This window comes from Felis catus, chromosome A1, assembly GCF_018350175.1.
Source record: "Felis catus isolate Fca126 chromosome A1, F.catus_Fca126_mat1.0, whole genome shotgun sequence".
NCBI classification, from domain to species: Eukaryota; Metazoa; Chordata; class Mammalia; order Carnivora; family Felidae; genus Felis; species Felis catus.
In genome coordinates, this window is record NC_058368.1 from 178,654,861 (window position 1) to 178,669,381 (window position 14,521).

General features: G+C 38.1%; 2 protein-coding genes across 5 annotated transcripts in view; one reads left to right on the forward strand and one right to left on the reverse strand.

Annotated features, from left to right (window-relative positions):
* The window catches only part of LCP2 (lymphocyte cytosolic protein 2), a 46,097-nt gene extending 38,963 nt beyond the window's left edge, over positions 1–7,134 (forward strand). Inside the window, exons 18-21 of the mRNA XM_023259688.2 lie at positions 2,432–2,526; positions 3,133–3,210; positions 4,717–4,872; positions 6,397–7,134. Coding sequence (XP_023115456.2) covers positions 2,432–2,526; positions 3,133–3,210; positions 4,717–4,872; positions 6,397–6,519 — 452 coding nt within the window. The 3' untranslated portion in view covers positions 6,520–7,134. The remainder of the gene's footprint in view (positions 1–2,431; positions 2,527–3,132; positions 3,211–4,716; positions 4,873–6,396) is intronic.
* CA1H5orf58 (chromosome A1 C5orf58 homolog) overlaps positions 1–14,521 on the reverse strand; it is a 16,720-nt gene continuing 2,199 nt past the window's right edge. For 3 of the 4 annotated variants that reach the window (XM_023259707.2, XM_045035750.1, XM_045035753.1), the window contains 2 exons: positions 14,298–14,391; positions 8,533–8,810 (listed from right to left, as the gene is read on the reverse strand). In XM_023259707.2, coding sequence (XP_023115475.2) covers positions 8,659–8,810; positions 14,298–14,391 — 246 coding nt within the window. In that variant the 3' untranslated portion in view covers positions 8,533–8,658. Of the gene's footprint in view, positions 810–5,701; positions 5,884–8,532; positions 8,811–14,297; positions 14,392–14,521 lie in introns of those variants that run through there. The other variant, XM_045035745.1, reaches the window with a different exon arrangement.

Below are 14,521 nucleotides of genomic sequence, written 5' to 3' on the forward strand. Positions count from 1 at the left end.
TGCGGCTTGAACTCATGACCTGTGAGATCATGAGCTGGAGCTGAAGTCTGATGCTTAAGTGACTGAGCCACCCAGGTGCCCCCATAAAGGTTGACTTGAAAATTTTTTAAATGCTGTGAGGAACAACCCTCTCCCCCCTTTTTGGTCATAATACACATGTAAGAACACCGGTGTGTGTTATAAATAGAAAAGCATATTAGTACTTGAATCATTGCTCAAGAATGAAGACTTTTTTTAGGAGCACATCTATTACATTCAGTTGAATACATTATCCCATGTATGTGTGAGATCCTATTGCTGACACCAATGAAATCCATTATGTTTTTAATGCTTCCTAAGCATTTGAGGGTATAGTGACTACTATGTGGTTTCTGCCGTTGCCCTCACGTCTCTCAGTTTTCCAGTGTCCACAACTCACTGCGTTTTGTGAACCCACATTGTGTTACTTGCCTGGCTTCTGCAGGCATCTAAGCTTCAGACACTTATAGCCGTGTCTCTCAAAGTAAGTTCCACAGACACCCAGTTTTAGGGTTGGTGTTGGGGATTCTTGATAAAATAATATAGTAATATGATCTGGAGAGGAATGCTTACCTTAATCAAAATTGATCCTTTTTCCCCTAAGACCGGTAGGACACCTGGTCCTCAGTCTTCTCCATTGGTTGCTCCAGCGTTAGAAAGATGAAGAATGGTCTGTGTATTACCCAAAAACCCACTCCAGCTCCCTTGAAGATCTCAATAGTAAGGGCAGTGTGTGGATGCAATAAAAAGTAGTATATTGTCTGCTGCAAATATGACTTTATGGTGCTGACCTGCAAATGCAGAAGTAGAAAGAGAATAATTTCATGCAGGATAGGCTTTGGTTATATTTGTTAACTATTGCATTCATTCAATACACAATATAAAAGCCCCTGCCATGCTGGACTGCGAAGGTGGGAATAGGGAAGATCTGTTTAGGCCGTGGGAGACTTAAGAAGGAAGATCAACAGTTCAGGGCCATCTGATCTGCTTATTTAGAAGGAGGCAATGAGTGCCATGGTAAACAATTATGCCAGTATGGCTCAGGGCACTTCAGCCCTTCCCATGTAATTCTCCTCACTCAGCAACCCGGGCAGGCATATTGTGGATGGCAGAACAACCCCACTGCAGAGCCACTTGGAGTGCTTGTCAAATGCAGACTGGGTGGTTCAAATTCTCCCTGGGATTCTTATGCCCAGTAATGTTTGGGAATCACGGGTTGAAGTCCTGACTCTGCCGCTAGGAGCACACGATTCATTCAGACTCTCTGTTTCCTCACACTCAAAAAGAAGGGAATACCCGTCTTGCGGTGTTGCTGTGAAGATTAAAGGAAGGGTCCATGGGTGCCTTACTCAAGGCCTGGGCAGCATAGTGTTGAAAAAATATTTGTTGAATAAATGAATGAATGACACATGAATAATTCAGAGAACATTCGGCTCACACAATTTTTCAGTTCTTAACAGCCGTCCTGGCATATAGAAAACAGCCTTGGCAATTACAAGTCAACACAATCAAACCTTTCCTGAGTTTAGGAAACACCCTCAGAAAGTTTCAGGGAACCGTAAACGAGAAAATACCATGTTAGGGAGGTTTACAGGTGCCTAACAAAGACTTCCTCATTGATCAGTAGTTGGTAAGGGATTCTGTGAGAGCTGAACACTTCTACCTCTTTAGAAAATTCGGTAAAGAACAGTAGGTAGCAAACTGGTTCTAGAAACTGACAGTTTTTCAAGGTAATTTCACTTTGTCTTAGGTAGTTTACATTTCTTTTTGTGTAAACAATGAGAACATAATCATCTTTATTACTGCATTATCATCCTATCAGTGGTTGGGAACCCCTTCTGGATTGCTGGAGTCTGTAAAATCTGAAAAATGTGATGATTATATTTAAACTACGGTGACTTTTTCATTAATGGACTAGTTATTTTATATTATGTAACATTCCCGTGTAAGAAATCACTCACATTTGTGGAACTATTCTCAAAGTTTCACTGGTATGTCTTACAGAACAATGCCTGCACAGCCAACAGCCCTTGTGTGTGTGTGTGTTTAAGGTTTATTTATTATTTTTGAGAGAGTGCGAGCGGGGGAAAGGGCTGAGAGAGAGGGAGACACAGAATCCGAAGCAGGCTCCAGGCTCTGAGCTGTCAGCACAGAGCCCAATGTGGGGCTGGAACTCATGGACTGTGAGATCATGACCTGAGCTGAAGTGGGACGCTTAACCCACTGAGCCACCCAGGCCCCCTGCCCTTGTGGTTTTGAACAGGTGAAAATTATTTTTGAAGCTATGGCTTTTTAAAGTGTTTCTTAAGTGCTGGGAACAATTGCAAGGGCATTTTAGGGGGGAAATGTGTGATGACAGAAAATGAAAAATAGCTTACAGCAAATTAACTTTCAAAATGTTATACTTTTGAAGGCCTTGGCAATAGACCACCTCCCAGAACTGAAAGCAGAAACTTTTCCTTACCAGTTCCAAACAAACCTCGACCACGGTCTCCTGGGGAAGAAGAGGTAATAAAGCACATGTTTTCGTGTTATTTTATTTTTTCCCCAGCAAATAACCAAAGTTCCCATTGTATACTCCTTTGTATTTTTATTATTTAAATTACCTTTAATTTTTTTTTAGTGAAAAAAAAAAAATTAAAGGGGAGGATCCAAATGAAAAATATGTTCTTTTTCCTTGGTATTTTTCCAGGCTCTTCCAATAGCAAATGTGTGCTTTGTATTTAACGCGAAAAATAATCCTATTCTTCATTTGTCTTCTAGTTTATGACCTTGAGTAAGTCACTTAACTGCTCATTAACCCCAATTTTTTATTAAATATACTATAGTAAACTGAAGAAATTATACATCTCTATCTTTCCTGATTAAAGGTTCCATTATATACAGAATGCTTATTCACAACTACCTTTACAACCATGATAAAAAGCAGTTCATGCAAAATATCTTCTATTTAGCCCCACCTAAGTGATTCTATATTCAAATTAAGAAAGCAAATGTTTCAAAGCTCATGGAATTGAGGTGGTGATTTATGAAAATGATTACTTGGAGGCTTTTCTTTTCACTTACACATATAACTGCAAAATTTATTCAGTTTTTAAAAATTTACATTTTCAGAACTCATTAAATGAAGAGTGGTACGTTTCTTATATTACCCGACCAGAGGCGGAAGCTGCTCTTAGAAAGATAAACCAGGTACTGTGCCAAAGTTTATTTTTAAGTAGTTATAAATATTAATGGGAGGAGAAAAAAGGAGCTGTCTTTTATTGAGCACCAATTATGGGCTAGGAATTCTGCTAGGTGATATTCATGCTGTTATACCAAGGGGACCCATTAGTAGCAGATTTACACCCACCAGCATCTATAGCAATGATTCCCAGGATCTGGGAAAAATCTAAATTAAGACAGTCATTCGGCTGGCAGAATCCAAGGAGCTTCTATTAACAAAAAGCATCTGTCTTGTCACAGGAAGCATATCTTATCAAAAGGAGGCCCTTTCCCCCAAACTTCTAACATCTTACCGTTAGCATCTTCATTTTTAATATACAACTGCCATCCACATTGATGTGAAGGGATCCATTATGGAGACAGGCAGCAGCAAGTTTTTGCCCTTTCCCCTAGAAATTTCTAGTTGTTCTTAACCAGATTTCCTGTGATCTGGCACCGAATCTTAACCTTAAATCTATTTATCAGAGAAAGAAGAGCAAAGATCCTTCATCTCTCACATCTTGAGTCTGTAAGAATAGTTCTCAATCTTCGCTGCACATTTAAGTCACCTGAGAAACTAATTTAAACATTCTGATTCCTGGATTTCACCTGGAGAGATTCTGATTTATTTAGTCAGGCATTTTGTGTGGGTTCTGAGTCTCCAAAACTCTAAATTCTAAATTCTAGGCTGTGAATCACTGGTCCACAGGTGTATTTGTTGACCAGAAGATATTCTGAATGGAATTTACTCAACTGGAATAAGAAGAACAAAGGAAAGCCATTATTGCAGATTGAAGGCTCTAAAGCCATCATGATTCAGTATACAAAGCAGGAAGTGGTTTAAACACTGCCTTACTCATTAATCCTATCTTAATATTAGATCTTTACAGTATTAGTATTATGTACAATAATTTATGGAATGACATTTTAAAGTACAGGACAAATCACACTATTTCAGTAAATAGGAAAAAAAGGTGATAAGAACACAAGACAGTTCACATTTGTTTATGTTCAGATATTTAATGGTGAACATTTTATGTGGAGATCACGAGGTTTTAAAATGGATGAATGTCATAGGCATTTGGGTGTTTTCTGACTTTGGCTGTGGAAAGTAAGGGTTAGGGAATTAGTTCCCAGGAGTAGGAAGATAAATCTTTAGTTAACCAATAAAGTCCTTATTTTGTCTGGCCCTTTGTCCACTCAACCACCTATAATTTGTTTTATAACTGAAGAAAAAAAAAGCGACTTCTTTTTTATCAAGAGACTTCAAAAAGTCTCTTTGGAATTTGGAAATTTCTCTGATACAATCTTTGCTGCCTCTTGACAACCAAGAAATCTGTGACACATGGGGCTGTAACGGTTCAGGGCACTAAATGTTCACTGTCTTTGCAACTGGTAAGTTTCCAGAACTCTCGAGGCTTGTCTACTGCTCTTACAGGCAACAGAAGTATTGCCATTTATTGCTCACGTAATAATAAGAATTTATTCTTTTAGGATGGCACTTTTCTCGTTAGAGACAGCTCTAAAAAAACAATAACCAATCCGTATGTCCTCATGGTGTTGTACAAAGATAAAGTTTACAACATCCAGATCCGTTACCAAGAGGAAAGCCAAGTTTACTTGTTGGGAACTGGACTCCGAGGTAAAGAGGTAAGGAATTTCAGTTGTAAAATGTACCCAAATCCTTGTTTATGCTATTCTGCATACCTACCTCTATGGAAACTTGCTGTAACATTCTTTGGGGGTTCATACTCTCCCGCAACTTTACAGAGTTAAATCACATTGGTGAAGCCCTTCCTTTACTGGAAGGAAATAAAACAAAGTAACAATAGCTACCTCTACCATGGAGTCTTTCTTATATCTTCTATTCCAACTAGTCTAAAATCACATGTGTAAGTTTTAAAATTAAAAAAATTAACATTTAAATTTAAAAAAATATACAGTTAGATGGTATCAGAGATAAGCCCCCTCTTTCATTCACCTCTGTAACACAATTTTAATGTAAGATTGCAGTGTATTTACAAGGCTGTATTTTAAAATTGACATCTGGAAAAGAGTAAAAAAAATGGAATTCTTGTTGTGGTGATTAATTCAATACTTGGGTCATTTCTCACTTGAAAGAAATTTTCCTCTTTTGGTCAATGTTTATGCTAATTAGTTTTTGGATGGTAATCAAAAAAACTGCTTCTGCAAGGAAGCTAACAGCTAAACTTAAGCCCCAAACATGTTCTTTAAGTTCAAAGGTCCAAGAGGAGGATCAGTCGAATCAAACATTTCCAGGATGAAAAACAGCTAGCCCTTAGACTCTACTCCAAAGTTATGATCATGTAAATGAGTGGAAAAAAACATATGATCCTGGTCAAATGTTTCAATCACTAGTTCAGTGTGGCTAGAGCTGCATCGTTGCTGTAGAAGCACAGAGATAGATGTCTGCCCTCCAGAATTTGTCGGTCTGGTGTGGAAAAACAGAAGCGCTCACCACAGGCCGCAGCCCTGGAAGGCGGCATCCAGCAGAGTGGTCTTGGAGGAAGCGCATAATCCTGTCTGGGGACCCGATGTGATTCTGACCCATGTCTAGGAGGCTCGATGGGTTGTATTCCAGCCTGGCCATCAGGGATAACGTGATAAAGGCAATGGGTGTGAAGACTTGGCTGCAGAGTCCTGGGGAGTGTAGAGATGACAGTGAAGGCACAGCAGAGAGATCCTGTAGGAACCATTGTGCAATGCTACAGGTTATCACCTCCAGACACTGGGACACTGTCTGCCTTCCTGATTCCTTATAGCTCCTCCCACTATTAGTGATTAAGAGTGAAGTAGGGATACAGAAACCAAAATCAAAAACACAGAGCAATTCTAAGGCAGAGGTATCACAGTTAGACCTCCTATATATTTATGACCCCCATGAAGTTAAAATACATATATACATACACACAAATATTTACATTGTCTTTTATCCATAATTTGTTGGATGTTGAAAAATTATTTTTTCAAAGTTCTGTAGAGAAATCATGAAAATATTTGCCAAATTTTACATATTTTTCCTCGCCATCCTCATAACTGAAGAGGTAGGATCTTATGCAGATAAAAAAAAAAAACAAACTGAGAGTGAAATTCAAATGCTTGGCTTCTCTACTCATTCCAACGTTGACTTATCTCCTTATTTTGAATTTTTAGGACTTTTTGTCTGTGTCGGATATCATCGACTACTTCAGGAAAATGCCACTTCTGCTCATTGACGGGAAAAACCGAGGCTCTAGATACCAGTGCATGTTAACGCATTCTGCAGGTTATCCCTAGCAAGTTAGCCAAGCCGACGAGGAAGCTTCCTCCTGGCTATGCTGCCATCAGGGGAAGATCAGTCAACCTTGCTGAAGGGACCAACACTTAGGACTGGATCGAACCCCTCAACGTGAACACAGCGTTTTGACCTTTCGCATAAAAAAGTGTTTGAAATGAAGACTGTCAAATATCTCCTAATTTATTTATTCTTCTTCAATGTTTGTGAAGTGCATGATGTTCACACTTGAAGTCTAGTAAGGGCCTGTAATAACTCATTTAAAAAATGTGTATTTTGGAATACCCGTTTCGAAGTACAGTAGTTTACACGGTGACAGAAATAATTTGGAGCAAGTTTAAAGACACTGCAACAAATAGTTTTTGGTATCACATAAAACTGATATTTTTTATAGCCAAACCTTTGTTAGTCGGAGGCAATCATGGGTTTTATATATATAATTTGAAAATTTCTAAAATTCACTTTCTCGGCAGCAATAATTTAAGAGACTTCAAACTATTTCATTCTTTCTTATTTGGTGTCTTTTGCTGGGGGGATTTTTGTGTACTTTTTTATGAAAAGGTAAATGCATGATGGGATAACTTCCTAGGATTAAAATGAATTTACCTTTTGCTTTACTTCTGTGTCCCTAAAACTATTAACTCTGTTTAGGCCCTGCTCTTGCATTTTAGTTTTAAAGAAAACTTAAGCTACAAATACCAGAAGAAATCATTTTACATTTAGAGATGAGGCTTGGGTGTCAAATAGATCTGATGTAAGTTCATCATATACCGACACTCACACCCCACCACCCCTGCACCTCCCACAACTCCAAAAGCATTTTCAAGTGATGCGGATTTCACCAAAGTCTTACTGCAAAGATGGAAGAGCAATGCATATACACAGAAAAATGTGATCAGACTTTCCTATTAGAGGCCTTTCTTCTATCTCTTTTATCCCCTGACAACTCTACCTTAAAGCCCTTCCCATCATCCTTCCTAAAAAGGCTTTATAAATCCTTTGAAGCAATTCAGCTCTTGGCTTCAGCTTACATATCTCACTTAACACACAGTAGTAGGTGTTTAGCACAACAAAAACCAGGCATTCCGTTGTTCTTCAAGTTTTCCCCTTTGGGGCCTTGATTATTATTCCACAACTTTTATTAACAACAAAAATTCTTGCCTTCTCGGCTTCATCTACGAGTTTTCGAGTGGCAAAAGGTGTCCTGCATGTTCATTTTCATAAGCTAATTAATAGAACATAAGGGGGCTTGGAAGTCACGTGGGTAAAACTGATGGTTTGCGAAGATAACAAGTATGATGATGATAATGTTTCTTTATCAAGTTTCATCCTTACAAACTGGGAGTTCTCAGTTTAGGATCTGCAGCTTGGGAGTTCTAAAGCTGAAAAATCTGCATTCATATACAAGTTTACTCAAGAGGATTTCAACAAGCATTTATTTAGTGCCTATTCTATGTTAAACAAGGAGCTGGGTGGTGAGGATAGCAGACACTGGGAGCTGACCTTGCGTCATGCTTTATGGTACGCTATCCTTTATGCTTGAAAATCTCTACAATGAAGGAGGTAGTAGGCTCCAAAGCAACGATTTGGTAGTGAATCATGTCGGCTGCCATGCCTCTACCCTCTTCTCCCTGCCATATGTAGACCAGCCTATAACAGAAGAGGATGAGGTCAATGCGTAGAACTAGAACCAAGCTACAGACACGCGGTAAATTAGTAGAGTCCCTGAAATCTATTTCAACCATGTGGACTTCCAAACCACATGACCCAATAAATGCTTCAGTTAGCCTGAGCTGTTTTTGGCATTTGTTACCAGGAGAGATCTGATTAATACAAACTCTGTTTCCATCTGCTTACAATTTGGTTAACTCTCTTTCAAAATGAGCCAAATTCAAGCATAAAATAAAGGATGAGAAATGCCCCATGGCCAATTTCCTATGTTATATTCTTGTCACTAGTGAAATAGCCATTCCTTGAAACATTAAAACAATAAAACAGCCTTCAAGAACATTAAATGATTATTTACAATTCATATTTTTATTTTGTTTTTATCATATTAAATATATTAGTAAACTTAATTCTCCCCGATATGTGTTAATTCCACAATAAATAGTTATAAATTCACAACAAACAAAAAGAAATCAGACAGAAAAGCTGTTAGAAGCAAAGGACACATCTGATATTTTAGATTCATCAAAGAGGGGCGGTTTTCCTTCTGTTTCCTCTAAGTCATCTGTCTTCAGAGGATGATTAAAATGTAAAGTAAGGTCACAAAGCAGCAACTGGGAGAGCTCTGTGTAAAACAAAATAATAGAAGATACTATCTTGGAGCACATACATCAGAGACAACTATTATGACTTTCTTTTTAAAGATTTTATTTTTAAGTAATCTCTACACCTAACATGGGGCTCAGAACCACAACCCCAAGATCAAGAGTTGCATGGTCTACCGACTGAGCCCACCAGGGACCCCTATTATTACTTTTAGTAGCTATTTCTCATTCTTAAGTTTTCTCCTAAGTGATTATTGATTGGACCACAATTAACTATGCCCCATTACGACAAAGTCAAATTTATGTACTATAAAATAAGCATGACATAAAAATTAGCTAGCAGGCTCTTTAGTTCAACTTGTACACTATCTTACTAAACTGCAACTTGAGTTATACACATTTGATTTATGCTTTTTTTAAACTTACTATTTTTATGCTATATATGTATACAGAATCAAATAGATCTATAAGGCATGTTACAAAAAATAGTTTGTATCTCCAAGAGGCAACCACTTTTAACTTTTCTTCTCGCTTATATTGCTTTTCTTGCTTTGTTGTTGTGTGTGTCTGTATTTAGTGTCTTCTGGCTTTGTTTGAGGGCAGGTTGGTATTTGCCTCCGTATCTCTAAATGACATGTATGTTTTATTTTTTCAATTGTAGGTATTATCTACCTGCTTCTGACTACAGAAGATTAAGATACAGCTCTTTTCACTCACCCCTACTCCCCTAGAGAGTACTTAAGAATACAATTTTTGCTAGCTCAATATTTAAAGGTTAAAAATTTTTGATTATATAAATATGCTTCACAGCTGAACTTTGCAGTACATTTCCCTTCTTGCATGGTACCACCCAATCACGGTTAATTTTTTTTCATTACTTAATTATCATAAATATATTCCAAATATATTTGTGCAGATCTCCTTTTGGTATGGTCAGATGCCTTAGCTGTCCAATTGTTGAAAGTCTATCTTCTCCTAGAGCCTTCTGATCTACTCTGGTCTGGACTGACTGTTCTCTTGGACTGTTCATCTCCGTTCACCACTATCCCAGAGATTCTTTTCACCCCTCCCATGTGTGGAGTATCCTTTTTCTAGAATTTCGTTTCTTTCTCTTTTTGGTCTGCTACCTTGTTGGATGGAATAAGACCTCAGTAACTTCCTGAAGGCGGAAAACTTATGTGTGAAAATTTCTTTCTCTACACCAATGCTTAATAGTGACTATAGAAATCTAGATTGGAAATCATGTTTCTTCAGATTTTCAAAGGCCTTGCCACATTTTCTTCTAGCTTCCAGTGTTGCTGTGAGAATTTTCATGATTTTAGTTCTTAAATCATTGTTTCTCTTTAGAAACTTCAAGGATCTGTTTTTCCAGAACAAAATTTCATAGTATTGTACCTTGGGGGTCTACTTCCAACCACTGTGTTGGGCTCTTTCATTATAGAAACTCCTCTCCTTCAGCTTTTTACATTTTTCTCAGCTTATTTCTTTAATGAATTCCTCCCCATGCACTGTCTGTGTTCTTCCTTTCTAACACTGCTATCTACTGAATGTTGAACTTCCTTGACTGATCTTATCATTTTTTCTCCCTATAACTTTCCATCTATAATTGTTTTGCTCTACACTCTAGGGGATTGTTTTCATTTTATCTTTAAGCCCTTCTACAGAATTTATTTCTACTGTCGCACTTTTAATTTCCAAGAATTCCCTTCTCTAAACTATTTTTCCTAGGATCATGTTCCTGTTTCATGGACATAGCATCTTTTCTTACTTCCCTTTAGCTATTGACAGTTTCTTGGGAGTTTTCATCTCATTTCATGATTTCTGTGTCTTCCTCATTGACTGAATCTATGTATTGACTTTGTCTCTGCTTTTCATATTAGATGCTTCCATTAAGTATCTATTCCATCAGAGCTATCTGCTCATATTTAAGACTATGGCACTAAAGACTACTGGAAACTCTGTGCCTATGGTAGGCTATACTGGGAGGTGAGCTGACTGGGTATTTTGTTGGGGGGAACTTCTGCTATCAGTACCTTTAGTTGTTTTTGTTTGTTTGTTTGTTTGTTTGTTTCTCTTAGACTGGTCAGATTCCTGAAAGAAAAATCTGCTTGAGGGCAAAAATCTGGCTGCCAAGGTTTTGTAGCCAAGTGGGAAAAGAAAGCTACAGGGTCTTATAATTCAATATGTAAACTTTGTCCTAATACCCTTGTTTTCAGTATAATACTCTTTCCTTCAACTTGTGGCTAGTGGCTCCAGGCCAGAGAGCCTCTTAGGGAATAAGCTTCAAGTTTTTTGTCCTAGAAAAGGAACAGTTGCCTAGTTATGCAGAGAAGGGAAGAGAACTTAGGGGTCTACAACTTCTTAAACATTTAACCAGCCTTCCTGTCCTTAGCTCCACCTCTACCCCTACTTCCAGAGGATTCTGGTGCCACCATGTGTTGAGTCTTTGGGGTCGTTCATTGGCTTTACCCAGCCAGCTCACAGTTCAAATTTTTGGACATTTGGGTTCAGACTTTTCTGTTTACCTCAACTTGCTTTCTATTTCACTATTAACTTTTTTTGAGAGCTCTTTTCCTTGCTGATTTTTGTCTCTTTAAAATCACTTTAAATTTAAATCTCAAGTTTACTAGTGACTAGTTGTGTGACCTTGGGAAAGTTAGTTAACTTCTCTACCTGTTTCTGTAGCCATAAATGCCAATGGTAGAATTTCCTACCTCACAAGGTTGTAATGACAATTGAATCTGTTTATACAGGGCTCTTGGAAAAGTATCTGGATTATAATAAATGTTATGTGTCAGCTACTCACATTATTATTTAGAGAAGGAAGTGTGGCTGAAAGGAATGTTGTTCATTTAATCTTCCATGTTTACCAGAAGTCCGCCCAAAAGTACTCTAGCTCTGCAAGTCCCCATATCCTAACTGCCTGACCTACCCCACAGCTTCTCAGGAACACAACCATCATATTTACTAGTTCTATTTTACTTCACAAAAGAATAATCCCCAAAGTAGAACAGTTAGATAATCAAGTTGGAGAGAAATCTAAAGATTCTCTGTTTAAAACATTTTTTTAATGTTTATTTATTTTTGAGGGACAGAGAGAGACATGGCACTAGTGGGGGAGGGGCAGAGAGAGAGGGAGACAGAGAGTCTGAAACAGGCTCCAGGCTCCGAGCTATCAGCACAGAGCCTGACACGGGGCTCAAACTCACGAGCTGTGAGATCATGACCCGAGCCTAAGTCAGATGCTCAACCCACTGAGCCACTTAGGTGCCCCTAAAGCTTCTCTGTTTTAAATGAGGGCAAGCATCCAGAAAACAATTATTCATTTAATAAACATTTCCAAGAACTTATTATATCAAGGCACTGTGTTAATTGCCAGGAATACCCTTAAGGAGCTTACTGTTGAGCAGGGACAGGAAAAGTAAGTAAACATGCAATTATAACACAATGTGACAGGTAATATGAAAAGGTAAGAGATAACACGCTTGCTTAAAAAAGTTTTTCCAATGTAAGTAAAAAGTAATAAGTAGCAGTTAACCTGGTGGGGTGGAGGAGGGGGTAGAGCAGTGGGCATTTCAGAAGACGCATCTGTTAAGATACAGACACGAAAAAAGAGGAACTGTGTAGATGTGCAAACAGTTCAGTATGGCCGTAGCACAGTGTGCTGGGATAAAAGAATAAGATACTGGAGAGGTAGGCAGGGGCCTGATCTCAAGAGGTCTTATAGTCCATTCTAGAAGGTCTGGACTTTATTGTGGGGCAAGAGTGAGCTAATGAGTCACATTTTAGAAAGAAAATTCTTGCTGTATCATTGAGATTGGTTTCAAGAGATGATGAATGAAGCAAAGACAACCAGATTTCTTTAGATCAGATGCCTCAGAGCCTTTGTACTATGAATTTTGGAAAGAAATATACAGCATAAAGCACTTCTCAAATGTATCTGATCCTAAAAACATGGACTCTGTTCTTACTGCACAACACCTATTAATATGTCTTGAGACAGGAGGGTTCACAGATCGAAGTCTGGGAAATGCTGCCCTAGGAAGAACATGCAGAAGAAACCATAATAGGCACTCACTATTTGGGGCCTAACAACCATTTCCTTCTTCTTGGTGGCACAACTTGATTCCATTTAGGTGATCCTCGCCCCACCTCCAACAGTAAGTCCTGACGGGTCCAAACTGGTCTTGGCAGTCCCATTCCCCTTGACAGTGGCCGGTGCAAGCACATGCATTTGACACAAATCCAGCCATGAAAGGAAAGGGAAAACATGCTGAAGGGATCTGGGAAAAGGCTTTTATAGAGACATGGGCAGATACAGTGTCTGTGGATGGCCACACCTGGAGGTAATGACTAGAAGTGATACACAGAGTGAACATAACAGAGCAGGAAAAGGGAAAGAACCTGGTACAGGCAGCAGCCTTTAAAATTCTTTTTTTTTGTTTTTTTGTTTTTTATGATCACAGAGTATTTTATTGTTTTCCATAGTATAAGGCACTTATTTTGTTATGTGTTTTTTTTCTTTTAAACAAAAAGCAATCATAAGTGAATGCATTGGTAAATATCTATTATCAGAATGAGACATGCTCATCTACAAAATCATTTTCTATCTTAGCAGCTTCTAAAATTCCGAATTAATTCTGGGGCTACCCTACCTTGGATCCTTTTATTTCCTTACTGTATAAGCCACATTAAAGTGGTGTTTTGTTGTTTGTAGCTGAATTCCTTGTAACTGTCAGTTACAGAGAAGCTATCTTCAAATATCCCAGAGCTATCATAAGAAGAATAACTAAATATTTACTGAAGTTTCCCATTTAGAAATAGGACCAGGGGAAGGTCCCCTTCCAGGGGAAGGAAGAGGGGAACAGATTTCAGCTAGTCCATAAGGAAGAACTGTCTAAACAGGAAGAGGCTGAACTGGTGAGATAGGGGGTTCTCCAACACAGGAAATATTTGGTCAGGGATAGACTGTCCCTAAAAATACTCAATCATGGAAATTCTACATGTCTGGGGTAAAATAAGAGAATGTCTGTGAGGTGAATGACTAAACATCATGAACTGTAAGGTCTAATCCTACTCTATGAATCTGTTTAAAATGAAGTACCCTTAACTCACAGAATCAAACTCATAATTTTTAATTTGGAAGGAACCTTAGGGGCTTAAAAGGATTAGTGGATGGAGGCAATGAATGTTGCAGAATGTGACACCATCGTGCAATAGTTTATTGAAGAGAAGGAAGAGAAGTAAATTTAGAAGGTTAGACAAGAGCATAAGCTTGTTAGTGTCAAGGATGGGAATTCAAGTCGGCTAACTCCCAGGAAAATTCTCAAACACAATTTTTCTTTAGAGATCTAGTTCATATTACAATGTAAACATTTCTGAAAATTATAGAAATCCTAATTAGTAGGCAAAATTCAGTTATATCCCTGTAGAAGCACAATTTGGCTCTACTGTTGGTTTTATAACTACGGCATGCAAACGTTTTAATTTGGTGGTTTCACACTTACCTTGCATCTTCTTCAACTCCAAAGAAATCATGTTAATGTTTTTAATTATGGCTTCCATGTTTGGCTTATGGTCAGTAACATTATTCTTAAACATCTGATTTTAAAAGAGAAGCAAATGAATAAATCAGAGGCATTTATGTGCACTTTGAAAACACTCAAATTTTCAAGTATTTCTAAAAGGAAAATCTGTTATTTCAGAACTGAAAGCATTGTGAACAAATATA